Genomic DNA, 26,385 nt, shown 5'->3' with positions numbered 1-26,385 from the left:
ACTCCAACACGGTAAATGAGCAAAATGTCTTTACACCAAATGACACTTATTCTCATTATGAAACTGAAGTGATCAGCGATTCTGCAGTAAATATTTTAAACATGGCGACCCCCATAAGGGAGACCCACTTTGTGAGGCATGCATTTCTTAAATAATTTATGAATTACAAAGCCAAATGATTCTTCAACTCAAGTGAGTTACACGTTTATAGAAAATGCCATTTTATTATTGTTTGCTTTTTGGTGATTCATTCATTCATTCATTGTCTGTAACCCTTATCCAGTTCAGGGTCGTGGTGGGTCCAGAGCCTACCTGGAAACACTAGGTGCAAGGTGGGAACACACCCTGGAGGGGGCGCCAGTCCTTCACAGGGCAACACACACACACTCACACCTGTGGACACTTTTGAGTCACCAATCCATCTACCAACGTGTGTTTTTGGACTGTGGGAGGAAACCCACGCAGACACAGGGAAAACACCACACTCCTCACAGACAGTCACCCGGAGGAAACCCACACGGACACAGGGAGAACACACCACACTCCTCACAGACAGTCACCCGAAGGAAACACAGCAGGAGCGACACTAACCTGCTGCAACACCTAACCTCCATGTTTTTGGGTTGTTTGTGTTATTGTGTCCATGTTTTTATTATGCCCCTAACATTACATAGGAAACAAAAGCATAAGTTGAAACAATTGTGAGCCTCATCCCATGCCTCACACTACTAAAAACAAGCCTTCAAAGTGCACATATATGCTACCATTAATGGCTTTGCTTGGCTGGCCCCATTGGCCAGGGAGCTTGCATTGAGCTTAAAGCTTTTTCCTTCCTAGGATCCATCCATTCTTCATCCAACCCCAGAGAAATCTGTTCCACTGATGCTGCACCCCTTCTAGCTTAGCAACGATTCCTCTGTGGACTGGCAGGGGGTGCAATCCCACTTCTGACACCACTGTAATGAGTGTAAAAGAAAGAGCCCGGAGGCACAGCCATTCTGCTCAAAGAAGCTCTTCATTATGCCCTCAACAGTGCACAGGAAATGAGAGAAACAAGCTCATCCCATCCTCACACCCCTAGAAAATTGAAAAGGCTCAAAAACACACTCACGCACAAATAAATGTCCTAATTCACTTGGAAATACATCACGTTAAGGAAGAAAAATGATGCGGATTTCTGTAGTGGCATCTAATAACGGCTCAGTCGAACTTCAGCTCGGTCTGTCTTCTGTACAAAAGGCTGGTGGGCCTTTCAAAGCAGCCATGCTGGAGACCCCCCCGAGAGGTCCTTATTCAGAGATTTTCATTCTTTTTTCGGTCAAACAACCCTGACGACTTTTGGATTTATACTCTGCCAAGCTACAACAGTGTTGTTCTTCTCGCATTGATTCCGGTGTGATAGGCCACCTGAGCAGGATAAAGGGATTTCTCTGTAAAGCAGTGAATGCTGCTATTAAGCTGAGCACTCACAATTCAGATACTTTAAGGTGCATCCTTTGTGGACAGGAAGTTCATAATTGAAAACACAGCCTATATTATACAATCCCTACAGGAAATCACGGAAAGAAATGACACTGACTAGCAGCCACACATCAACATAGGTCACAAATGCCAAACACTGGCTTGAGGATGTAACGTCCCACCCCACGCAGACCCACCCCACCTCAGCACTGGTTTGTGGAGCACTGAAACTGCCTTCTCAATGATCTGATGCATGCTTGCATTGGCAGATACTCAATCTCCCTCTCTATGTATCTATGCTGTGGTATTCACATTTTGGATGTAAATGCTGCCGTTATACTATTTTAATCAGGGCATAACGTTTTATCCATCCATCCATCACTCAGTAGGATCATGAAGGAAGTGCTTATCTAAACATCTCACAAGTAGCAGAATTAATGAAGATTTGCATTAAATGAAATAATTATCACAGGCAGCAGCATTAATGCAGAGTCGCAGTGTGTATTCCTGGAAGGTTTACACAGGCAGGTGGGTCTCATTCCTCTGAGACTGCAGAAACAACTGAACGCTACACCACACACCCCTTCCTCACACAGATGTAGAGTCGCTATGGCAACGCCTCCCCCACACTGCTGCCATGTTGACCCAGATTCTCAGCATCTGTTGTTGCTCTGTGATCTGAACCTACACTGATACACAGGCTTTTACATGTGCTGCTGTACCAGGGCTCTCAGCTCACTGTTCTAAACTCTCATACGAAAACGGTTGTTGGGTCATGAAACTAATAATACTTATGTCTGAATAATGTAACATCTCTGAAGAAAAACGATATGTCCACGAACAGATTGCTAGAAATGGCAAATGTGCAATATCCTGCAACAATTTGTTGCATAATACACAGGCAGAGAAACATCTAGACTTATGAACACATGTAAATAAGTGTTCTAATTCATTCATTATCTGTAAGCGCTTATCCAGTTCAGGGTTGTGGTGGGTCTGGAGCCTACACGGAATCATTGGGCGCAAGGCAGGAACACACCCTGGAGGGGGCGCCAGTCCTTCACAGAGCGACACACATGGACACTTATGAGTCACCAATCCATTTACCAACGTGTTTTTATTGGACCAAGGAGGGAAACTGGAGCACCTGGAGGAAACCCACGCGCACACAGGGAGAACACACCAAACTCCTCATAGACAGTAGTCACCTGGAGCAGGACATGAACCCACAACCTCCAGGTCCCTGGATCTGTGTTATTTCGACACTACCTGCTGCACCACCGTGCCACTCTGTTCTAATTAAATGTGAAAAAAATTAAATTCATTCATTATCTCTAAGCGATTATCCAGCTCAGGGTCGCGGTGTGTCCAGAGCCTACCTGGAATCATTGGGCGCAAGGCGGGAATACACCCTGGAGGGGGCGCAAGTCCTTCACAGGGCAACACACACACACTCACACATTCACTCACACACTCACACCTATGGGCACTTTGAGTCGCCAATCCACCTAACGTGTGTTTTTGGACTGTAGGAGGAAACCGGAGCACCTGGAGGAAACCCACGCGGACACAGGGAGAACACAACAAACTCCTCACAGACAGTCACCTGGAGCAGGACTTGAACCCACAACCTCCAGGTCCCTCTGCTGCTCTGTTCTAATTAAATGTGATTATAATAATGCAGGCAAAATGCAGGAAAGTTTTAGCTGATAGTCAATCATAGTCTGATTGGCACGCAGGTGATGGCTGAATGTAAATGGATTTGTCTTAAACATATTACACAATACTTGGGTGTAGCAGCCGTTGGTTAAAGAACCTACATCATGAACCAGGTCGCTGTCACTGGGGTTGTGGATTTGAGCCCCATTCTGAGTCACTGTCTGTGAGGTGTCCTCCCACATGTCTCTCTGTGTGCTCCGGTTTCCCTCCGCAGTCCAAAAACACACTTTGGTAGTTATAGATATGTTACTGAGGGAGTGTGTGGTGCTCTTTGATGGATTGGTGCCCTGTACAGGGTGTGCCCCGGTGATTCTGTCTAGGCTCCAGACCCACCATGACCCAGTAAAAGATTAAAATCAAGTTCATATGGAAGATTACAGTAACAAAAAAAGAGTAACCATTATATTATTTATGTTCTGACATTTTGTGGCCACTAGATGTCAATATTTGCCTGCCATGGGGAATGAATCCAGCTGCCACTACATCAGCATACACCATTCATAACATTATGATCACTTCCCTGTTTCTCTGTATAATGGTTTAACCCCTTCCAAACTGTTCTTCAAAGGTCAGGACCCCCACAGATCAGATCTGGGTAATGGATCATTCTCATTGCTGCAGTGACCCCTGTTGTGGACGCATTATTGTGTGTTGCTCTGGTGTGTGTGGATCAGACACAAGTTTGTAAACCCTTTAGTTTTACTGCTGGACTCTGGGCAGCATCTATTGACCACTGACGAAGGACCATACACTGTGCAGCTGTTCCACATCTGTGCAAAAGTCTACTGTTTCACTCCCATACCATCACGCTTTGCATCCATCCATCCATTATCTGTAACCGCTTATCCAATTTAGGGTCGCGGGGGGTCCAGAGCCTACCTGGAATCATCGGGCGCAAGGCGGGAATACACCCTGGAGGGGACGCCAGTCCTTCACAGGGCAACACAGACACACACACATTCACTCACACACTCACACCTACGGACACTTTCGAGTCGCCAATCCACCTGCAACGTGTGTTTTTGGACTGTGGGAGGAAACCGGAGCACCCGGAGGAAACCCACGCGGACACGGGGAGAACACACCAACTCCTCACAGACAGTCACCCGGAGCGGGAATCGAACCCACAACCTCCAGGCCCCTGGAGCTGTGTGACTGCGACACTACCTGCTGCGCCACCGTGCCGCCCTCACGCTTTGCATGATAGTTTTAACTTGCATTTTTTTGGGTGCAGCAGCAAACTGTGCTCAAAGGCAGCGGATTTGGGAAGTGTTTCTGGAGGATCTCCATTACAGAATCATGCCTGGTTTAAATGCAGTGTCATTTGAGGTTCAAAGATCATCACCTATAGAGGTTCTGGGCCTTGTCCCTTGCATATAGAGATTTCCCTGGATATTCTTACTCTTTTAATCATAATATGTAATATATATGAGGAAATCCCTAGTGATCCTTGAATTGTACATCACTGGATTGTGTTTTAATTAATTATTTGCACAGCATCCCAAATGTTCTTGAAATAGCGTTTATACATACCAAAATATTTCCTCCATCCTGACTCTGTGACACCCTGTTGCATTCACGGACATCATCATCATGACCTGCTTCAAGAGGTTTGTCATGAGGCACCTCAAGACCCTGCTGGGCCCTTCCCTTGATGCCCTGCAGTTCGCAAATTGTCCAAACCAGTCCTCAGGATCCAGGACTTCCTGCCTGGTATACCTCAGTCAGTCCAGACTGGGAATAACATCTCCATTACCCACAGGGCTGGGTGCTCAGTACACTACTGTTAATTCTGCCGACTCACGACTCACATAATCACGTTTTTCGATGACATCAAATGAAAGAGTCAGCAGAGAGGAGGTGCCACAGCTAACAGACTGGTGTATGATCAGCGACATGTCTGAAAAAGTACAAAACAAAACAAAGAAAGTTGTTGAATTCAGAAGAACAGTGCATGAGCACTGATGGCTCCACTCTGAAGATGGTCAAGAGCATCGAATTCATTGGTGGTCACCTGGTCCTCCAACATCAGCTTCTTAAACAAGAACCCCCCCCCCCCCCCCCCCCCCAAATATATTTTCTTCACCTTGTTAACATGTTCATGTGGTGTTATTTATGTGCTATGACATATCATGAGGTAAACAAGCAGTGAACGCCATGATAAAGCACTCTAAATCATCCATAAACAAGCTAATTCAAACAGCCACAGATTCTGACATCATAAACCTAGCAAACCAATCCCTGGAGGGGCAGGGTTTTGGGCTGCAGGTGAATGGTACATGGTAGAGGCAGGGAATATAACTGCATTATGTATTAAAGATTTTTTTTCTTGGTTACTTCTAAATATATTCTGTTTTGGGGTTAATAAACAAAAATAACCCACGTGATTTTAGATCATTCTAATGTCCTCGTGCTGTAGATGCTAATTAACCTTGATTTGTGTATTTTTAATGTACGCTCTTATTTTCAGCACTGTTTATTATTTAAAACATTGTCGGCACAACAGTAAATGTGGGGTGTTGTTTGGTTGTAGGCTACATATTTGTAAATTCGGTGCTAAAACTGGGTTAAATTGTATCAAAGGTGGGATTCATGACAGTGTGAAAGTAAACACGGGCCAGTTTGTGCTCTACGAAGCTCGAAAACACCAAAAGTTATGTTTTAAATGAATGAAAATATGGGTCTTGTTTCAGGTAGGCCCCCATTTCCGAAGCCTTCACATTCCTATCCACACAATGGCTCTCTTGTATCGAGCAAAACCAACACCAACTTCACTCCTCTCCACCAGCAGGAACTTATCATTCCAGAGGGAACCGAGAGAGCGACACACACGGACACTTCCAGCCCGAAAAAGCGTTAAAGGAACGGATTAATGCTGGACACTTTTCTTCAGGCCGCGGATTGATTTTAGTGAGGTATTCCTCCGGAACCTGAATGGAGTCGTTATATGATTTAGGCGGGAAACCCTTTCGATACTGAGCGATTCCTTTCTATCTCCCTGCGAAGCTAAGGGATTATCTTCATGGGTTTCACTGTCGACGGATTATTTACAACTGGATTTTAGTCAGAAGAAAAAAGAAGAAGCCCGGAGTTAATGCAGGTATGCTAACCCACTGCTAACAGTAAGTAGTACAGACGCTAAAATGTACTTCTGAGCAAGGACTCCTCACAGCTGGAGTACTTTTGCTAAAAATAAAAAGTACAATTGTAAGACAGCAATTTCTGATACTTTTTTAATCTTCCTTTCAGTCAAAACAACTGTAACAGGTGCAAGCTGTGCTTCATTCAAGTCCATTGGGCAATCAGGGATGAGTCAAGATCACTTCTGACAAACATAAGGTCGACCACTTAACATGCTTTATTTCAGCATTCAAAATAATTAAAAACATCTCAAATTTATTATACATATACAAAATAGGTACAGATCCTCTTGTTTTAAACCCCCTATTTGTGTGTCTGCTTCTCTCACTAGTTTTGGGGATTCTCTATTTCTCTTCCTATTTTTTTTCTTTGGAAAAACCCTTTTCAGAAAAAAACAAAACAAATCAAAACAAAAAAACAACAACTCCAAATACAAAAAAGGGGAAGAAGAGGGGCACTGCTTGGAATCGCTGAACAATACGAGGGGGATTCAGTAAAGAAACCAAAAGACAACAACCAAAAAGTGTCAAAAGGTGTCAGGGGAAAAACCAGACTCCACCTGCTTATTTCTGCTCTTGAAAAGACTGTGCGTCAAAGCTGTGTATCTACTCCCTAATCAGATCCCTTTAGCAAGAGAGACATTTGTTACAACTGGACACAAGACATTATGATTGTTAGCACCAAAGGCCCTGCGAGCAAGAGTGACACACATTACTTTTTTATATATATATAAAAAAGAAAGCACAACTTTAACACACCCCACTAACAGGACCTCATGAAATAGCACCTTTTGCAGCTGTTACTTGCTTGTTTAACCATAAAATCCTAACCTGGTGTTGGTCAACACTGGGTAATAACGTAGGTTACTTTATCTGAGGTAGCCATAAGAAATCACAATGAAGTCAAACCCCTGTCTCTTATTTGCGATGTTCTTTTTGTGACGCTCGAAAGGAACAATGACATTTTGTGCCGTTCGGACACTTGTTCTGATGGGTAGAACACAAAGACACTTAAATATCATTTTACAGATTTATTTAACACCTGAACATGGTACAAAGCATTTGGTTTTTTTTTCATTGTCCTTCCGCAGTGGTAAAAAATAGTCACTTGCTTCTTTCATGGTTTTTTCATGTTTTCTTTGTTCATTTTAATCTCCAGGGGGATTTTATGCTTTACAGGTATATATTATTTTCTTGTTGCCAGTGAAACAAATGAATCTTCTAAAGTATCCTCGATGTGGGTGGTGGTAAAATAGTGGTCCCAAAAAAAGCTTTATAGCACACAACCACTGTCTTCTGAAGTGCAGTTCTAAGCAAGAGGACCATTCGGACAGCCAAATCGAAGTCTAGGGCCTTTTTAATGCATAGAAAAGATTTGAGAGAGATGACTGCTAGAAAAAACACACACACAACACACAAACAATTTCAAGTCCAGATTTCTTTTTTACAAGAAGCAGACTGGGCCAACTTCAATGCCAAATTCCTGATTGGGTGCACCAACGTCCATAGGAGCGATGTCAATAATAGGCAGCCGAGATGTTTTCGTTGTTTTGTAGTCAATGACTGTCTTGCCCCATGCACCGGTGTGCGACTGCAGGAAATAAACAAAAAAGTATAATCAATAACTAAAAATGACACAGAAACAATATAAGCCAAAAGTTCTATCTTATAAATTAAGATTAATTTGTACAGCACGTTGACCATTAACGGTTCTTTTCTTAACCAGACAAATACAGTTTATATATATGTATATATATTTAAATTAAGAGTATATGAGTTTATTATGAAATATAGCAATCCATATACTGTAGAATCTCAGCAAAAAAGGGCATGTTACTCACCGTGCAGCCATCCTCAGTGACGCTGTATGTGAAGCGGCTGTTGCCCTCTGCTCTGATCTCAATCTCGTTGGAACCCTGGAGCAGCAGAGCCTTCTTAAGATTGCCTGTGGCCTGGTCCATGTAGGCAATACTGTTCTTGCAGTGGTATGTGATGTTCTGGGAGGCCTCAGTGGACATGAGACGCAGGAAGGTGAGTTGGATGTTGACATCCTCAGGCTTGGACTCTTCACTACCATATTCGAACTATATAGTGAAGAAGAGAGACAAAATGGGGATGAGAAAACACCTTCAAGTTGGTGCCAAAAGGTCTTCGAGTCAGTTCAAATATGGAGAATGTCCTCACCTGGAAGCCATCGGTCATGGCCTCTCCGAACCAGACATGCTTCTTCTCCTTGATGTTCTTGCTTGTGTACCAGTTCTTCTTGGGAATTTCAGCCTCTGCTGGGTAGACGCAGGTCTCGCCAGTCTCCATGTTGCAGTAGACCTTGATGGCATCCTGGTTGCAGCCCTGGTCAGGGTCAATCCAGTACTCGCCTATGTGATGTAGAACAAGGTTGTAAGAAGACCGTGTACAAAAAAACATACCAGTGAAAAACCAGTGGGTAGGATTTTCATGGTAAATTTACAAGCTGTGAACAATTCCCATGTGGGCTGTTTTCATTTTAACAAGGTAAGTAAAACATCTTAAGCCAGTATGCACTTAAGTGCCTCACAGTACTCTAATTCACAATTTGGAAACTTTTTACAATTTACGTACCACTCTTCCAGTCGGGATGGCACATCTTCAGGTCCCGGCAGGTACGGGCAGGGTTCTTCTTGGTGCCATCGGGGCTACGGATGCTCTCAATCTGCTGGCTCAGGGACTTGAGTGTTGTGTCAACCTCGAGGTCACGGTCACGCATCACATTAGCATCATCAGCACGGAAGTGGCGGAAAGGATCAGGGGCCTTCTCCTGGGGCTGGGCAATGAAACCAATGTCGAATCCACCACCAGAGGGTCCAGGAGGTCCAGGGGGTCCGGGAGGTCCAGGAGGTCCCTAAACCAATGAATGGTGGAAGTAGGGGTGTAAAGTAGGTGCCTGATATATGGTCTATAGAGTTCAAAACTAAAAGAGAAAGGAAACAGTATCTCACAGCAGGTCCAATTTCACCAGTGCGACCACGAGGTCCAGGGGGTCCAATGGGTCCAGGAAGTCCACTCATACCGTCCTTACCAGCGGAACCACTAGATCCTGCAGGTCCCTATTGTACAAAGTGGCGTGAAAAAAAACAAATCAGTAAAGATTTGAGGTGCTGACATAAACTACTATCAAAGAGAGAATAATGACAAAAACACTCACTCTTGGTCCAGCGGGGCCAGAAGCTCCAGCAGGTCCAGACTCTCCAGAAGGTCCCTACAATAAAACATAGTCCAAAATAATATCAGTCATTTCATTTGACAGCTTGTGTTCTTTCTTTTTCTCTGTGTGACTTATTAAAGCATCCTCATGTAGCAGGAAGAAAACAAATGCCTATCTAGCACATTTAAACTAATAAAATGTTAATGGCAACATATAAATCACAATCCAAAGGCACATACGGGAGGTCCAGGTGGTCCTTGCATTCCGGTGAATCCTCTGTGTCCCTTCATGCCTCTTTCTCCAGCCTCTCCAGCCTCACCCTTGTCTCCACGGGCTCCAGCAGGTCCCTGTACAAAGGGATAGGGGTACAGCCTAAATTATGCTCACATATTCAGAAGATCTTCCTTCATGTACTTCTGTACAAAGTGAAAATGAATGTTCATGCAACCAATTGGTCATCTGATCTTTCAGAAGATATGTTCTGGTTGATTATCGATGAAAATTAGGCAAGATGCCTCAGTTTTCTTACTTCAAACAAAGTCCTACACTGTGCATGGATCGTGCATCGTTTTGCTTTTGGGATAAAAATAAGTAACAATGGAATAATCAAAAAAAAATCTTACAGCAGGACCACGTTGGCCAGCAGGACCAGCAGGACCGGCAGGACCAGCGGGACCCTAGAAAAGTAAAGACACACATTCAGACTTAATTTTATTATGTACATTAACTGACCAGGTTACCTTTGTCTTAAAGTAGGTTTAACAGAACTAGATTTGCTTCAACTACGGAAAAACTACTCACAGACTCTCCACGGTCACCAGTCTTTCCAGCAGGGCCAATAGGTCCAGGAGCACCAGGGGGTCCAGGAGCACCAGGAGCACCAGCAGCACCAGACTCACCACGGTCACCCTACAAAAGACAAAAAGATGTCAATTGCAACCACAAGTGTACATTAAGCATCCGTTAAGGAATACATTTTAAAAAGTTAATGGCTGAGGAATTATTAAAAATGCTCATCTCACCTTGGGGCCAGCAGCACCATCACGGCCAGCAGAACCCTCATTACCAGGAGTTCCCTAAGAGAAATAATTTTCAACAATTAAGTTTGTCATTTTGCACAAACTTCAACAGGTTGTATTATGAAAATTGTTCTTGATGTAGTTACTGATGTCACTCCAACTGGGTAAATATACTCACCTCACGTCCAGGCTCACCAGGAGGTCCAGCCAGTCCAGGGGGTCCCATGGGTCCAGAAGGTCCACGCTCGCCACCGGGGCCAGAAGGTCCCTGCTTGCCAGGCTCTCCCTAGAAAATGATGAGGTATTTGGCTGGGTTAATGCCTGAGCAATTCCCCCGACGTATGCAATACCAAGTATCAATGCCAATATTTACTAAGGATTTATCTGAGTTAAGTTCTACCACCTGGAGTTACTAAGACTATTTATGAGATTTCAATGACTTGACACTCACAGATGGGCCAGGGAGGCCAGGGAAACCACGCTCGCCTCTTTGTCCAGGAAGACCAACAATACCACGCTGTCCAGCAATACCTTGAGGTCCGGGGATACCAGAAGATCCCTATAAAAAGGATAGCCAAGGATGAAGATAATATAATACTTGAAAATACCAGTGTTTGCATTCAAAGTTGGATTCAAAGGTTATACCAACAAACAGCATAAGACACTTACGGGGGCACCCTCAGAACCAGGAGTTCCCTTCTCACCAGGAGCACCAGGAGGGCCAGCGGCACCAATCTCACCTGGGCGACCAGCAGGTCCAGTCTCACCACGGTTACCTTTTTGGCCTTCTTTTCCAGAGGGTCCGGGAGGTCCAGGGGGACCAGAGTTACCCTGCCAGTGACAAGTAAACAGTGGAAGATCAGTATTAAACCAGGCAATAGTGGAGGAAGCTTTCCTTTTAGTGATATGTAACTTGAGCAACTGTATTGTTAACCGCTGTCATTTAAGAAGATTTTTTTTTTTGAGTGGCATTGTAAAACTTACAGCGGGGCCAGGTGGTCCAACTCTGCCAGCAGCACCAGGGAAACCAGTAGCACCCTTCACAGAAGAGATGGAAAGTCAAAATATAATCTCCATATATATATAAGCATAATATTTTCCTGACATATTTATGGCTTGTTATATTCAGGAAAAATAAAAAACATAGGATTGTTACTCACAGGTGGTCCAGCAGCACCACGAGCACCCTTAGCTCCAGTAGCACCAACAGGGCCCTGTAAGGAAGCATTGTTGCAATGTATTGTTAATAACAAATCTCAGTGGCTAAAATATTTAAAGAATTTCAAATAGCAAATATTTGGCTAATATTTATATGTACTATAATGTTGTTTCGTAAGTGTAGCATATCCATACATATTGCTTTCATTAGTTTACTACAAACAACTAAACAACAAATGCATTAGCTTTATTTAAGACAGGCATAGAAATATCTGTACCTGAGGTCCAGGGGCTCCAGTAGCTCCAGAAGGTCCAGGGGCACCAGCATCACCCTTAGCACCAGCATCTCCAGCCTCTCCCTTAGCACCAGGCTGGCCATCAGCACCCTATGTAAGATCCATAGACATGGTGAGCAAGCCTGTTAACAACTCCCATATTGTATAATATAAATTATGTTACATGCGAAAGACCTTGTCTTGCTGAATGACAACTATATTAACAATATATATTTTTTTAATAAATAAAGTTTGTACAATTGAATTTATCACCTAATATACAATAACAACGTGTTCTATGATCAGGCTGAGTTTGAATTTATGTTGATACTCACGGGTGGTCCAGCAAATCCAGCAGGTCCAGGGGCACCAAGCTCACCACGCTCGCCCTAGGAATGAATATCAGAGTTACTTACGCAAACCAAGTCAAAATAATGCCTTCTAATCTTTGGCCATTTGACATTAAGTGTTAATCTTATTGTAAGTCACTAAATGTAAAAGTAAATGCAAAGGAAACAGGGTACTATAGAATTAACCTTTTGCTCCCAAAGGGTAAATCCCACAGGGGTACAACATGGTTCTTAAGGTCTAATTATATACGTTTAACAGATACATATTCTGTAAATATTCAAAAGTCTTATTTGTCATATTTAAGTGGGCTTGATCATGTTTGGTGGAGGTTGACACAGAAGCAAAATCATTCAATATTGGTGTGCTATATGATCACTATAAAAGAGACAAGTACTCACAGGTGGTCCACGGGCACCAGTGGGTCCAAGAGGTCCAGCAGGTCCAGGCTCTCCCTGGGTGAAGATAGATGCAATACAATTAGCTTCAATCAGTTGATGTGATTTGGTTATTAACCATGAGGCCCACCAAGTTCAACAAAAACTCACCTTGTCGCCCTGAGCTCCAGCTGGTCCAGGAGGTCCAATAGGTCCGGTCATACCACGGATGCCATCCTTACCAGCGGCACCATCAGCTCCCTTTGCGCCTTGGTCACCCTAAGTGGAGAGACAATGTGACATCAGATTCCAAGTGTTGCATTCTAAAAGGCTTAAGAACAAAGTTGATATTTGACACGATGCACTGATGTGTCTAGTTCCAGACAAGAACATTTCTTTCTGGAGTTATGATATGATATATTATATGGTTGTAATATTAGAGATAAAAGCAATTTATTTTTCTGGATATATCCCAAATCTCAGTTTGCTATTGTATAAAGTTTAATAGAGCATCAGGTGATCAATATTTGTTTAATACTTAATTATTCAGATATTTCACATATTTGAAATGTTTTACCACAGTAAAGGTTTGGTATTGTTTAAAAGATTTTGGTGTTCGGACTTTGATAAGGGTTTTTTTTTTACTTATTGCCATGATATTGCTGAGTATTATGCTGAATTATTTTGATGCTCTATTAGCTCAACAAGGAAGCAATATTTAGCAGTATTTAAAGAAGTAAAATAGAGTGTTTTCACTGGCAAACATCAGTGCTGTTATCTTCAAAAGTGTATGCTTTAGAAGATTTTTAGGATGAACTAGGTTGCCATCTTGTTCTCTTTTTTGGGCTTTTGGGCTTATGGTCTCCAGATCATAAATTAATTTGATGATCCTCATCCTAAAGCGCATCTCAATAAATACCGTTTGGACAGGAAGAGCTCCTTCCTGTTAACCAAATGTATTTGATCCAGGTACTGAGCATGTTCTGGAAATTATATAAACTGGTTCATTTTCTGAATACACAGTTCCAGTTGTGCTATGCATAAAACACAACCTTGGAAACACACTTACTCTGTCACCCTTAAGACCTGGCAGACCAGCAGCACCACGCTCACCAGGCATACCCTGAAGTCCGGGAGGACCCTGAGCCCCAGGGGAACCAGGAGCACCACTCTCACCCTATATATAGAGAAAGAGACACATTGATTAAGAAGTGTATATTGGCATTATTAGCACCTTCACAACAGAACAGAAATTAATGATGGCTGCATGAACACTGTTTGTTGCATTAGATGGTTGACTACAGTGACAGGTGACTCACCTTGGCACCATCGTTACCAGCTGCACCAGGAGAGCCACGAGGGCCAGCAGGACCAGCAAGTCCAGGGGCACCACGCTCACCAGGGAATCCTCTGTCACCCTGAGCAGAGATGAGAAAGAAGGGAAGGGATTGTTAGCTTATAGTTTTGACTATAACTAGCAATGTCCAATGTATTTCTCAAGGAGAAAACTGTAAAGTTGTTAATGTTGTGGATACTTACTCTGGATCCAGCAGGTCCAGGAGCACCAGCCTCACCAGGCACACCCTGTAACAAGATAAGCCTGTATAAATAACAGTTTTTTGGAAGTACAAATAATTTGACCACTAATTCCAGCTGCTTGATGCATTAATAATGGTTGGTTGGAACTACTTTCAGTTAAAACAAAAAACTGAATTAAAAACCTAAAAAAAAACCTTTCCTATGAAAATACAGCAATGGAACATTTTAAAGTAGAGTGTATTTTCTAATCTGAAACAGGGGCCTGGAAAGACCAATTGTAACCAGTAGGAGACCAGTACCAATAGACGGACATATGTTCACAGGCTTCATCTTGATGTGAAGGTGTGTTTACATTTGCTATTGTCTTACCTGCTCACCAGGCTTTCCGGGCTCACCAGTAGCACCCTGAGGTCCAGGCAGACCCTGTAACAAAAATAAAAAGCAAAATAGTGAGCAATGATGTTGACCACATGAAGATACTAGAAGATGTATTTTATTTATTTAATTTTTTTAGAGAAGTAGATGCTCACCTGGAATCCAGGAGGACCAGCAGGTCCCTGCTCACCTCTCTCACCAGCAGGTCCCTAGAGACAAAGGAAAAAATGTCATGGTTTTGTTATGGTCAGACGTTGTGCAAAGCAAACACAGTGAAATTAGTCAATTATTGGAACAATATCTGGAATACTGGGAGTAATTGTCAATAGATTTTGGATACATGGGATTGTTTAAGGTCAGTTCAGATGGTGGCCATTTCATTAGACTGGCCTTCTAATTATTAAGTCATCTGGTTTCTGACCAAAAGACCATATAAGACTATATATAGTCTCAGTGCCTTTCCATTGATCAACAGGGTGGTTGGTGGCACATAATTTGTGCAACTACAGATGGCTTACAGGCATTATTTACAGTTATTAAGTAAACCTAAATATAGTTGTCTCTGGAAAAATGGTCAATGAGCATAAATAAATTGTTAGCATGTTTTTTATGAGTGTTGGACATTTCATTACTGTCTACCATCTATTTAGAAATTGGAGAAAATTTCAGATGTTCAGGGAATTGTCAGATGTTAGTAGAAATACTCACAGCGGGGCCGGGGGCACCAGGAGCACCAACATCACCGTCTTTACCAGCAGCACCCTACAAATACAAAAAATAACAAAATGAGAAATAGCAAAATGCACATTTCCAACTCCTTATTGCAGAAGTTTCCGCTTTCTTTATGCTTTTCTGTGTAAAGGAAACATTTAGGTACTTACAGGAACACCAACAGCACCCATCACACCTCTCTCACCAGGTTTGCCACCCTCACCCTATGGAAAGTTAAAGAGAATGTTATCAGTTTATAGAAGCATTTAAATTCACATAAACTGACCATGACTCTTAAATATTTTGGGAATATGATACCACCTCACTGGTAATATTACTACTTTTAAAGCTTAGCTAAGCTATTTATGTTTTTTTTTTAACTTTTCCTAAGTTAAGAAACAAGTTTAGCACACTTACAGCAGCACCCTTTGGTCCGGGGAATCCCATAACACCAGGCTGACCTCTGGCTCCAGCAGGGCCTGGGGGTCCGGGGCGGCCATCTTGTCCGGCGGGTCCCTGTCAAGAAAAGGACAGACATATTCAGCATGTTATTAATGAATGAGACTGATGATGTATGTTTATGTCTATGTGAACATGTGTTCAGCTGGATATTCATTTATTCTCATCCCCAGAATGGCCCACTAGTGCTATTATTCAAATATCAAAAATGAGACAAATATGCTCTCATTAATATGAGATTCAGTGGAAACTTACAGAGGGGCCAGTCTTTCCATCAGGTCCAGGGCTGCCAGGGCTACCAGTCATACCCTAATTGGGAAAAGGACAAGAGTTTTAACTGAGTACATTTCATGAAAAGCACAAGTAAATAAAATATTTATGAGTTGAATTGGTCTCCCTGTAGAAATCTAGCTAGAAATCCTCATCTAACTGAATCGAACTGAACTGAATCGAAGAGTTATTTTGGCAGTTATTTGTTGTTGTTCATATTGTTTACACATTTACATTTTAGAAGCCAAAGTCCTGTCTATCATTTCTAGTTCTGTGAAAGATCCAGTGCAAATTACCTTTGATCCAGGCATTCCAGGCTCTCCGTTGCGGCCAGGCTCACCAGTGGCGCCTTTAGGTCCAACAATTCCAGGGCCTCCACGCTCACCAGGGGCACCCTATCATAAAAGATGGTATTGATGAGCATCATAATGTCAGAAATAGCACTAAATACTAAACTATCATTAATAATCAGAATGCTGTATGTTATTGTAATTGTATCGAAATATGTGAAAAAATACTCACCTTAGGGCCAGCAGATCCATCAGTACCAGGGAAACCACGAGCACCAGGTGCACCCTGTAGAAAGAAAGACAGGTGGATCAAGCTCAGCTCTTACCTTAGTTGTGTATCTGAGGTTCTATTGAGGTCCTTGATCAGCTGTGTGTTTTATAACAGCTCAAATAAAATGACAGTGCAGCAATAAAATGATTTGAATACACTGAAGAAATATTCAGTCAGTCATTGTGGAAATTAACACCGATGAGCCACAACATTAAAGCCACAGCCAGGGTCATGTTAATGCAAAGGATTCTCTGAGTCCAGTATCCCCTGTCAAGGGGAAGAATATGCTACAAAAGCAAGTGAACAGTCAATTCTTGAAACTGATGTTTTGGAAACAAGAAAAGTGGGCTAGGTTAAGGATCTGAGTGATTCTGATCAGGACCATGTTGTGAAGGATAGACAAAATATCATAGTCAGAGCACCTCCAAAACAACAGCAGGTCCTGTGGGGTGTTTTTGTACAAGGAAAGAATACCAGTGATTTTGTGACAGGGTCATGGGTGCCCAAGGCTCAGTGATGCATATCTGGATACTGCTCTAGTCTGATCCAACAGTCAGAACAAACAGCATTTTGTAGCTTGCTGCATAGCCACAGACTGGTCGAGTTGACCACTGTCCAGACCTGAAAGCATCTACATTGGACAATGAAGCATCAAATCTGGGTCATGGAGTGATGGAAGGAGGTCTTATGAATCACATTTTGACTTGTACATCATGTAAACATCTGGATTTGTCTGTGTCATCTACCAGAGGAGGAGATGGCATCAGAAAGCACTACTGGAAGAAGACAAGCCATCAGATGCAATGTGATGCTCTGGGCAATGTTCTGCTAGGAAACATTGGGTCCTAGCATTCATCTAGATTTTACTTTGAAACTTACCAATGACCTAAACATTTCTGCAGACATAGTGCTCCCTTTATAGCAACTGTTTCCCCTAAATGCAACACGATAGAGTTCAAGGTGTTGATTGGCTCTGTCTGATCAGTGGGAAGTCCACTCCATGAAAGCCCCTGCTGTTAAGGCTTTGCTGGATTCAGAGATCAGGTGATTTTAATGTTATGGCTGATTGGTGTGTAACTGTAGTCACTTCAAGCGCGTTGTATACAACACTGAATTACTCAGATGAGCAGATGATGAATTTGTATGTGATATCAGTGCAATCATAGTGGTACGTACACGCTCGCCAACGGGTCCACGGGCACCAATAGCACCGGGCTCACCACGAGCTCCTCTCTTGCCTTCCTCACCAGCAGGTCCAGGGGGTCCCTGAACTCCAGGGGCACCAGCCTCTCCCTTGACACCAGCCTCTCCTTTAGCTCCAGCGGCACCAGCCTCACCCTGTCACACCAAAAACAGAAACATTTAATACCCTCATTAGGGCAAAAGGGCAACTGGACAGACCACTATTAGCCTTGTACATTATTTCCTTCAGTTTACACATTAACAACCAAAAAGAGCTAATTTATCTAATTTATATATTAAACATATACTTACAGTGTTACCCTTGGGACCAGCGGCACCAGGAGTTCCAGCAGGTCCGGGAGGACCACGAGGTCCAGGGAAACCAGGGGCACCAGCAATTCCGGGAGCACCCTGTAGAGGGCAGCAGAGATTTAGTGCAAGATCTTGGCTGGTTAAAGGATACAAATGAAATAATAACTTCCATATTAGGTTACCTAGCATTTTAGCTGCTAAGTTCAATAACAGTTAAAAATGTGCACTTACAGGGGCACCCTTAGCACCAGGAGCACCATCAGCACCGTTGTTACCCTGGAACAGAAGGAAACATAAATGGATCAGTGGGTCAAAATGGAATCTACAAAACTCTCAAGCTTTCTTACAACTCATATATTTTAATGCAAACTCATAAACAAAGAAAAATCTACTTACAGCTGGTCCAGCAGCCCCAGCAGGTCCAGGGTTACCAGCCTCACCGCGGGATCCCTGGGGTCCTTCAGGTCCACGACTTCCCTGAGCACCAACCTCACCCTAAGTAGGAACAGAGAACAAATAAGTCCAGCAGGCCAAAGAACTGAAGTCAGTCCTGAAGAAAAAATGGTTTTAAAAATAGATGACAATGAGTAAAATGTTATTAAGCTAATTATTTGCTTCCAATGAAGAAGGATTCTTACCTTAGCTCCGGGGCCACCAGGGAATCCTGGAGGACCAGCAGGACCAGTTGGGCCCTAAAGCAATGAATAAAATTGGGTTTAGCCTCATGGATATCATTTCTAGAACTGGCATGTAGAATGTGACCAACTAAATATCAGTGAACATAACAATTTTAAAGTGGCTACTTACAGGAGGACCAGCAGCACCAGCAGCACCATCGTTACCACGAGCACCCTGCGGAATTAGAATAAACGAAAGTGTATTTAGAGCCAAAGTTGTAAAGCTGTACTCGAGTGTAGCGTCTATTACTGAGCCCTTAAGTCCTGTACAGAGGCAGGATCCTCCATCCTTGGATCAAAGACGTTCTTATTTTGGAAATGCTTTTTTGAAAGCACTTAACATTTGGAAAACTATTGCAAACCAACTTTTGTGATCATTTTAAGTCAAAGCACTACACTTTATCTAAATGAAAACCTTTGTACGTGAATTGCTGATGGTCAGGAATGTGTAAATATCCATTATTGTGGTGATAGCTGAGATACTTACAGCTGCACCAGAAGGTCCAGCACGGCCTCTCTCACCAGGAAGACCACGAGGTCCCTGGATAAGGTGGAGAGATAGGGAATAGAGATCAGTGTGGAGTACAGTAAAGGCATCATGTTTAAATGAATCTCAGTATAAAATCTCAAGCTTTTAAACATGACATTCAGAGATATTGGTGATACTTGCCATGGCGCCAGGGGCTCCATTCTCACCAGATACACCAGGCTCTCCCTATGGGGTGAAATCAATAAGTTTTAAACCAATGCATCACTGTAATTGCAGTGTTTTAATGCAGTGTTTATGCAAAAGTGTGATCAGAACGTTGCTAACCTTAGGACCAGCAGGACCGGTATCTCCCTTAGCTCCATCTAGACCGCTGAAACCCTAAGAAAGAGACCACAAAAGAGATTTAGCACAACTCAGGAGATGCTAATATCCGCCAGGCTGCAGAAATGGCCTCTCTCTATGGGCATGGTCACTCACTCTGTGTCCCTTGATTCCAGGAAGTCCGGGGGTTCCGGGGAATCCACGAGCACCCTGTATTAGACAGAAATAGAATACAAGAGATAAGAATAAGCCACTAAATGGTTTTTGCTTTAGATATAGTTCTAAAAACCATATTTTATAAGGGAGAGTATATTTGCAGACTGATGAAATACAAAGGCACTCACCTGAGGACCGGAAGGACCGCGCTCACCTGGGCGACCAGGCTTGCCAGACTCACCCTACAGTACGAAAAGTGAAAAAAAAAAACAAAGAAAAATGAAGCTAAAGGCTATGTCTACTTTACAGGACTGCAAAAATATATATGTATGTCTACTCAACCAGACTGTGATAGTGTGAACAACTCAGAAACTAGTAGATTTAGAAGTTATCCAACCTCAGTGAGTGCAATGGACGTGACCATACATTTTAAACTTGTGGAGAGCAGGTGGTTATCATAAATTTGGGAATGAGCTTCATAATTGTTTGTATTTGTGGTGGTTTGGTTTAAACACAAAGTTGGAGTTTGCCTGATCTACTCACATCTTCTCCGTTCTTTCCAGGAGGACCAGCTGCACCACGGGGACCCATAGAACCCTACAGAAACCAAGCAGGGGACAGCAGGTTAAATGTTTGTGTCATTATTAAGATAAGTTAAAAAGCTTTATGTTTATTAAAACCATGAGTAAATATTTTATTTGCTGTAACAATGCCATGCTTTTATTAACATGGAGTGCAATGGCTGTATCAATCCATGTAAAAGTGATGACTTTTTGACCTTCGTTAACCTAATTAACCCCAATGTTTTTATGGATGTAGATATGCAGATATATAAGAAGATTAACAGTTTCCAGTGCACTGAAGAAATTACCTCCACTACTGAAATGAGAGGCTGTTTATGTTTATGTTTATTGTGTATATCAGTTTTATATTCAGACTTACAGGAGCACCAGCCTCACCAGGCTCACCGGGAGGGCCAGTGAAACCTTGGGGTCCCTAGAGGAGAAACACAAAAATGCAAATTAGAAATATTACTATAATATGCTGCTGCATTTGACAGAAAGTGAATATTAGTGGTGAGAATAAGTAAAATTCAGATTGTTTGACAGTTCCAACAGTGCAGAAGTGTCTGTCTGCACAGGTTTATTAGGCAACACAAAAGCCCAAATAAAGGTATGTTTAAGAAAATCAGAAATCTGCTATAAATTGTAAAAATAACTGAGGGAGAAAATACATACGGCAAGTCCAGGAGGTCCAGGGGGACCACGGGGGCCCATTGGTCCCTGTAAGACAAGAGAATAAGCAATCAGCGATATTTTCATGGAAGAAACAACAAAGCACCTGAATGTGTTGGTACTAAAATCAACCAATTATAAAACATGAAGAAAGTGTATTTAATAAGTGATATGCAGGCTTCTTTCCACCTGGATTATAACTTTTTTGTATCATTTGTGGTTTAGATTACTCATTTATGTCTGAGCAGGAACTGCAAATAATATAACATAGGTCTAGACTAGTTGTGTAAAGATGAATTCATGTGTCTAGACTCTATGTGAAAATCAAGAAGGGTGCGGCATTGGAAATTTCTCACTAAATTCATTATATCAGCTTATTTTTACACCCCTGATCAGACAAACTAGATTCGTTAGAGGTTTGTGTGTTTCCAAGCTAAGTGTTGATTTGTTTAAATTATGAAGACAGAAGGAGCGTGAAATCCATATGTTAGACAAGCATAAGCAATTCATAACAATTATAGCAATGGTGTGTCCTTACCATTGGGCCTGGGATAGACATGCCACCGGACTTCTCATCAAAACCTCCAGACATTTGAGGAGAAAAGTTCTGTGGAGAGGGCAAAATATTTGTTTAAATAATCATCTGTGAGTACAACAAAACAAAGATGTGAAGTGTAGATGTATTTTGATATGGCAACCAACAAGGCAAAATTAATAAAGCCTCCTGACTCTATGTTTAGTACTAGTTAAATGTCTCTGAACTGAGTTTGTCCTGAAGGTCTATGGTGGCATATTACATCTCTATGCTTCTCTAAAGCCCTCAGGACGCTGTCCATGCCTGTGGTGCTGAAATAGGTTTACACTCTACCTGGAGATGTCCTTTGTTACAAACTCTTACATACTCCCTATGGCTCATCTAAAGCCAGAGGCTAAATTCCAGATCACTCAGTGAGTCAATGGTGAGCCCTTGGGTTATGCTCTGGCTAAGTGCTGGAGAATCTGCTTCTGTGTCTGGGGGGCGTATGTTTGTCACTTTCCTTCTCTAGGGTGATTTACTTACTCCGCCAAGGCCAGGGGGTCCAGGGGGACCTGGGGGCCCAGGAAGTCCAGGCTGTCCGGGGATTCCATCATTGCCGGGAGGACCAGCAGGACCCTGATAGAGGAAGAGAGAAGAAGAGTGAGTGTCTGAAAAAGGAAAGATGCTAGTGGCCTTTCAAATCTACATGTTGTTTATTTATGTTTGCATCTGCCTACAAGGACAATTCTAATCAAGGTAAACTCCTGTAGGCTTTTTACAGAATCCACATTGTTAACTATGGCATCAGAATGTGCCACACCATTTCATCAGTTTGGAAATTATCAGTAACAAAGCAATGACATGATGTCTATTCTTGGGAAGAAATATTTGCCCAAATATTTGAACTGCTTGAATATATTTGAAAAGTCCTGTTGAGTTATACTGACCACTGTACCTTGCATTTAATGTACATTAACAGTAAGGATTAAGCACACTTTAGAGGCAAATAAAATACAGCTAGGCATAGTGCTACTAGCTTAGGCCTACGACTGTACACAACAACGCTCAAACACTGAGGCCAAAGAATTAACCTTGTAAAACATGCAGCTCCAAAAATGAAAATAAACAGCCAAAGAAACCTACCCTGTCGCCTTTCTCGCCAGGCTCACCCTTGGGTCCCTACATAACAGTAAAAAGAGAACAGGCTACATAAGTACGTGCTTCACTTTGATTGAAATATATTTTACAAATTAATATATTGATTGAAGAACTCTGATTTGAGTGTTGTCTGAGATATACATAAATAAACTGAATGGAAATGGAAAATGAACAGCTAGAAAATTAAACGATCATACGAAAACAAAACAAATATATAAATAAAGAAAGAAGTAAACAGTAAGATGGAATTAAATGATTTTCGGGGAAAAAAAAAACATTTACCTCAGCTCTGGGCTCTTGGTATTCTACAAAATGAAGAGAATGTACAAATTAAAATCATACAGAAATAAACCAAAAGAATGAAGTAAATAAAACATATAAATGATTTATGAAGCATTGCTAACCCTATATGATGTGATTCAACAAACAGCGAGCATGTCTTTGACCCTGTGACCTGTCTCTTTCCTCATGGTTTATTAACTGGGCCAGAGGCCAAAGGGCAGCCCAAAGTCTGGGGCAAAACTGGAGGAAAATGTTTGAACTTTTTTTTTTTTTCATTTGAGTTAATGTGTCCTCTGCATGGAATAAACATAAATGTAGCCTTGTCATAATTATACTAAACTGTCTATAAAATATACCACGTGATATTCGCAATTCAGCAAATTGTGCCTTAAATGTGCGCAAGTGTGTTCTTATTTTCAGTCGAAATATCAACAAAACCAAATTATTTGACGAGGGACAAAAAGGCAAATTTAATCCAGAGACAAAGAGAAGCTTCGGTATCAATCAAAACAATCGCTGGTCAAATGTGATATCCACAGAGGGGAATCCGTGTTAAACTCCGACTCTAATTTTTTCTCCGTAAATCAAAATGACGGAAGTGTTAAGCAGCGTCCGCCTCCCGCGGTGGCAGTGTGGGCGTGGCCTGGCGGGGCGAGGTTGTGGGCGGATGTCGTACCGTCGTCGGGGCAAATGGGGCAGCACTCGTCGGGAGGAATGACGGGGTTGGCACAGTCGCTCGTGTCCTCGCAGATGACCTCATCGCACATCACCGTGCCACTGTCACACACACAGATCTGACACGGCTCCGGTTTCCAGACATCCCGGTCATTGTACACCTGCCCGTCCAACGTGCAGCTGCTATCTTTGCCTGAGGACACAACACACATTACACTGTATCACACCACTCGGGCAGAATAGGGAAATAAGAAGCAAAGTCACAGTACGCCTTCGTGATTTAACGCAACTATCCCTGGATTAAACATTTATACAATACGTTTGGAAAAAGTATGTTGCCCACAAAATAATACTAAAACGGCATAATAATAATAATAATAATGTTATTATATAAAAATATTTAATGAATAATGATTGTTATTGTTGTTATTTTGTAGCATTGTTGGTGTTGGGCCTAAATGCCTAAAAGTCCTGTGTAAAAAAAATAAAAAATAAATATAAAATAAATGAAAATTTTAGTTGATTAAACTGAAGAAATATGAGCAAAAACAAATAAGAAAAAAATATATTAAAATATTGAAATTTAATCCAAAGGTTTACATTTAGGCAAAAAAAAAAAACTGGATTGTTGACTTCCTGAATTCTTATGGTAGTGTTACAAAATAAAAGCACACAGCCTCGTGCTTAATATTAAAGTTATTTTCCCTGATAAATTGTATACTGATATATACAAACTATTTAAAAACTATTCCATAATAAATGTCTTAGCTGAAGTGGCCTCGAACTGAACCGCGAGGCTGTAATGACCCCCGCTGGGCTCTGGGTGGCGCTGTAGACGAAGTTTGTTTTTTAACATGAGGGAACGGCTCAGGAAAAAAAAATGTCCACGTCGTTCGGGGTCCACCGTCTATCACAAAATAACAGAAACTCACGGCTTGGCAGCAACTCCCGTTTTTCCTTTAGTGGAAAGTCTGCACATGTGTTTTAGATTAGAAACAGCGCTGGAGGCGGGGCGGAGGCTCGGCTGAAACCGCGGCCAGCAGCTCCAGCTTTGAGCGCTAGGGGGCACTATAGGACCACGGATCTGCTTCTTAAATCGCTTTGGCAGATTACAAAAAGTCTGTGCGAGTCAACTTTCCAGATGTGGAGAGTCACAGACGACTTGATTTGTTTCCAGGTTTATCTTAATCAGACAAAATGAGTCTCTACCGTTCAAATACCGCCTTAGGATCCTGCTTTAGTTTCTGTGAGATGCTCCATACTCTGCTCCAAAGATGAGGTCATCTTTATTTATTTATTTAAATATTTTTTTTTGCTTCTGCTCTGTTTAGTTTAATGCAGGAGAAGACTTTTAAAATCCCTCTGGTTCAGTAGTAAACATACCCTACCACTATTTACACCTGTACTGACATACAACCCATATACGTGTAATGCACACCATTTCAGCTAATTCCACGCAGTTATAACGGCGTATATTACTCCCAGTGTTGCCACTGAAAAAAATAAAATCACATCTCGAGTGAATGCGCTCTGCAACATTTCTCTGTTTGTCCCTGTCGTTGCAGCTGTTAAAGCATAGCTCCAGGGCATCCCTGGCGCGAGGAGGGAGGAGGGGTTGTTAGGAAGAGGCTTCAAACCTGTGCCAACTCGCCTCCACGCATGCATTCAAGCAAAGGCGCGTTGGGTCGCTCCACACTGACGGTCAATGCAACGCAAAATAATAAAGATGACTATAATGATGAATAAAGCGACAGCCTCTCAGGCTGAATACAACATCATCTCCCAGAGGAGCTCGTGCCCTTTTGTGTCACTGATCACTGAGCCTCGCTCTTTCCCTCTCAAGCACACGGAAAATAAACTGGCCCACAATTTACCAGCAAAAGGCCTAAAGAAAGAGACAGAACGGGATACTCACGGTCGTCCTCGCCTTGCCCTCTTGCCAAAAGCACTGTTGCGCTGAGCAACAGCGCCAGCCGAATATCCACAAAGCTGAACATGTCTAAATATTAGACATGTAGACTCTTTGAGGCGAGGGAAGTTCACTTTTAGACTCCAATCATACAAAGTAGGGTCCGGTCTTCTCTGACTCCAGTCCAGACCCCAGCAGAAACTCCCTACTGCCTAAACCCACTTTTTCCCCACGCTTTTATACTCCAAACTTTTGGGGAGGTGCCGGGCGCACCACAGAGCTCAGGCATGTTCCCGTTTAACAGGAGAGAGAGAGAAAAAAAAGATCCCTCCTTCATCAGACTTAGGGGCTGTCTCAGTAACGTTTTTTTTTCTCCATTCTTCTGCTTCACCCCAGCATCTAAAGAAACTTGATCTTTTAAAGAAAAGGTGAGGGTGAACCGAGCCAAAAACGCTCCTGAGCTTCAGTGTGACAGCAGCTCCACACGGCAGGCCTGCAGCTCTCTGCTTACGGGCTTAACAGCTTTAACAGTCCAGCTTCACAAACTAAAGGAAAGACCATCTCCGAGACGTCTGTTCTCCGTCTGGAGATCATTGATCTTGGGTTCTCTTGGTAACTGTTGCAGCCTTCGTTCTTACTTGGATTTTGCACCTTTGAATTGACTTGATTCAAATTTGTGCGTCGGTTCCACGTCAGTTAAATAGGCAACGTTTGCACAACATTCTGGTGAAAAGTAAGTAAAGCGAACTACAGGAGACGCGTTAGTGTAACGTACATCAAACAATCTGAACCAATCAAATACCTTTTCCACGTTAAAATGCAGCTGTTCGTTTTTTATTTGTGATGCATGATGGGTAAAACTGTTCTCAGAACGGTCA

General features: G+C 42.4%; 1 protein-coding gene across 1 annotated transcript; it reads right to left on the bottom strand.

The window, feature by feature from the left end:
* Nucleotides 1-6,523: 6,523 nt before the first annotated feature.
* On the bottom strand, nt 6,524-25,705 carry LOC136686044 (collagen alpha-1(I) chain-like). The gene is made up of 50 exons (XM_066659520.1): nt 25,514-25,705; nt 23,600-23,791; nt 22,924-22,946; nt 22,627-22,662; nt 22,027-22,119; nt 21,505-21,573; nt 20,970-21,014; nt 20,674-20,727; nt 20,275-20,328; nt 19,920-19,973; nt 19,732-19,785; nt 19,579-19,632; nt 19,435-19,479; nt 19,252-19,305; nt 18,895-18,939; nt 18,726-18,779; nt 18,484-18,582; nt 18,319-18,363; nt 18,088-18,186; nt 17,770-17,931; nt 16,555-16,608; nt 16,329-16,427; nt 16,018-16,071; nt 15,721-15,819; nt 15,474-15,527; nt 15,301-15,354; nt 14,748-14,801; nt 14,587-14,640; nt 14,218-14,262; nt 13,998-14,096; nt 13,748-13,855; nt 12,850-12,957; nt 12,703-12,756; nt 12,289-12,342; nt 11,957-12,064; nt 11,681-11,734; nt 11,505-11,558; nt 11,190-11,351; nt 10,972-11,079; nt 10,699-10,806; nt 10,524-10,577; nt 10,303-10,410; nt 10,125-10,178; nt 9,741-9,848; nt 9,502-9,555; nt 9,296-9,403; nt 8,919-9,198; nt 8,505-8,695; nt 8,162-8,404; nt 6,524-7,911 (listed from the first exon to the last, which is right to left on the bottom strand). Exons 1-50 carry the CDS (start codon nt 25,593-25,595, stop codon nt 7,765-7,767), a joined length of 4,344 nt encoding a protein of 1,447 aa, XP_066515617.1. The 5' UTR covers nt 25,596-25,705; the 3' UTR covers nt 6,524-7,764.
* Nucleotides 25,706-26,385: the final 680 nt, after the last annotated feature.

The sequence above is a fragment of the Hoplias malabaricus genome, unplaced genomic scaffold (assembly GCF_029633855.1).
Source record: "Hoplias malabaricus isolate fHopMal1 unplaced genomic scaffold, fHopMal1.hap1 H_2, whole genome shotgun sequence".
Taxonomy (NCBI): domain Eukaryota; kingdom Metazoa; phylum Chordata; class Actinopteri; order Characiformes; family Erythrinidae; genus Hoplias; species Hoplias malabaricus.
Note: the sequence above shows the minus strand (reverse complement) of the source record. Positions and strands in the feature narration are given on the sequence as shown.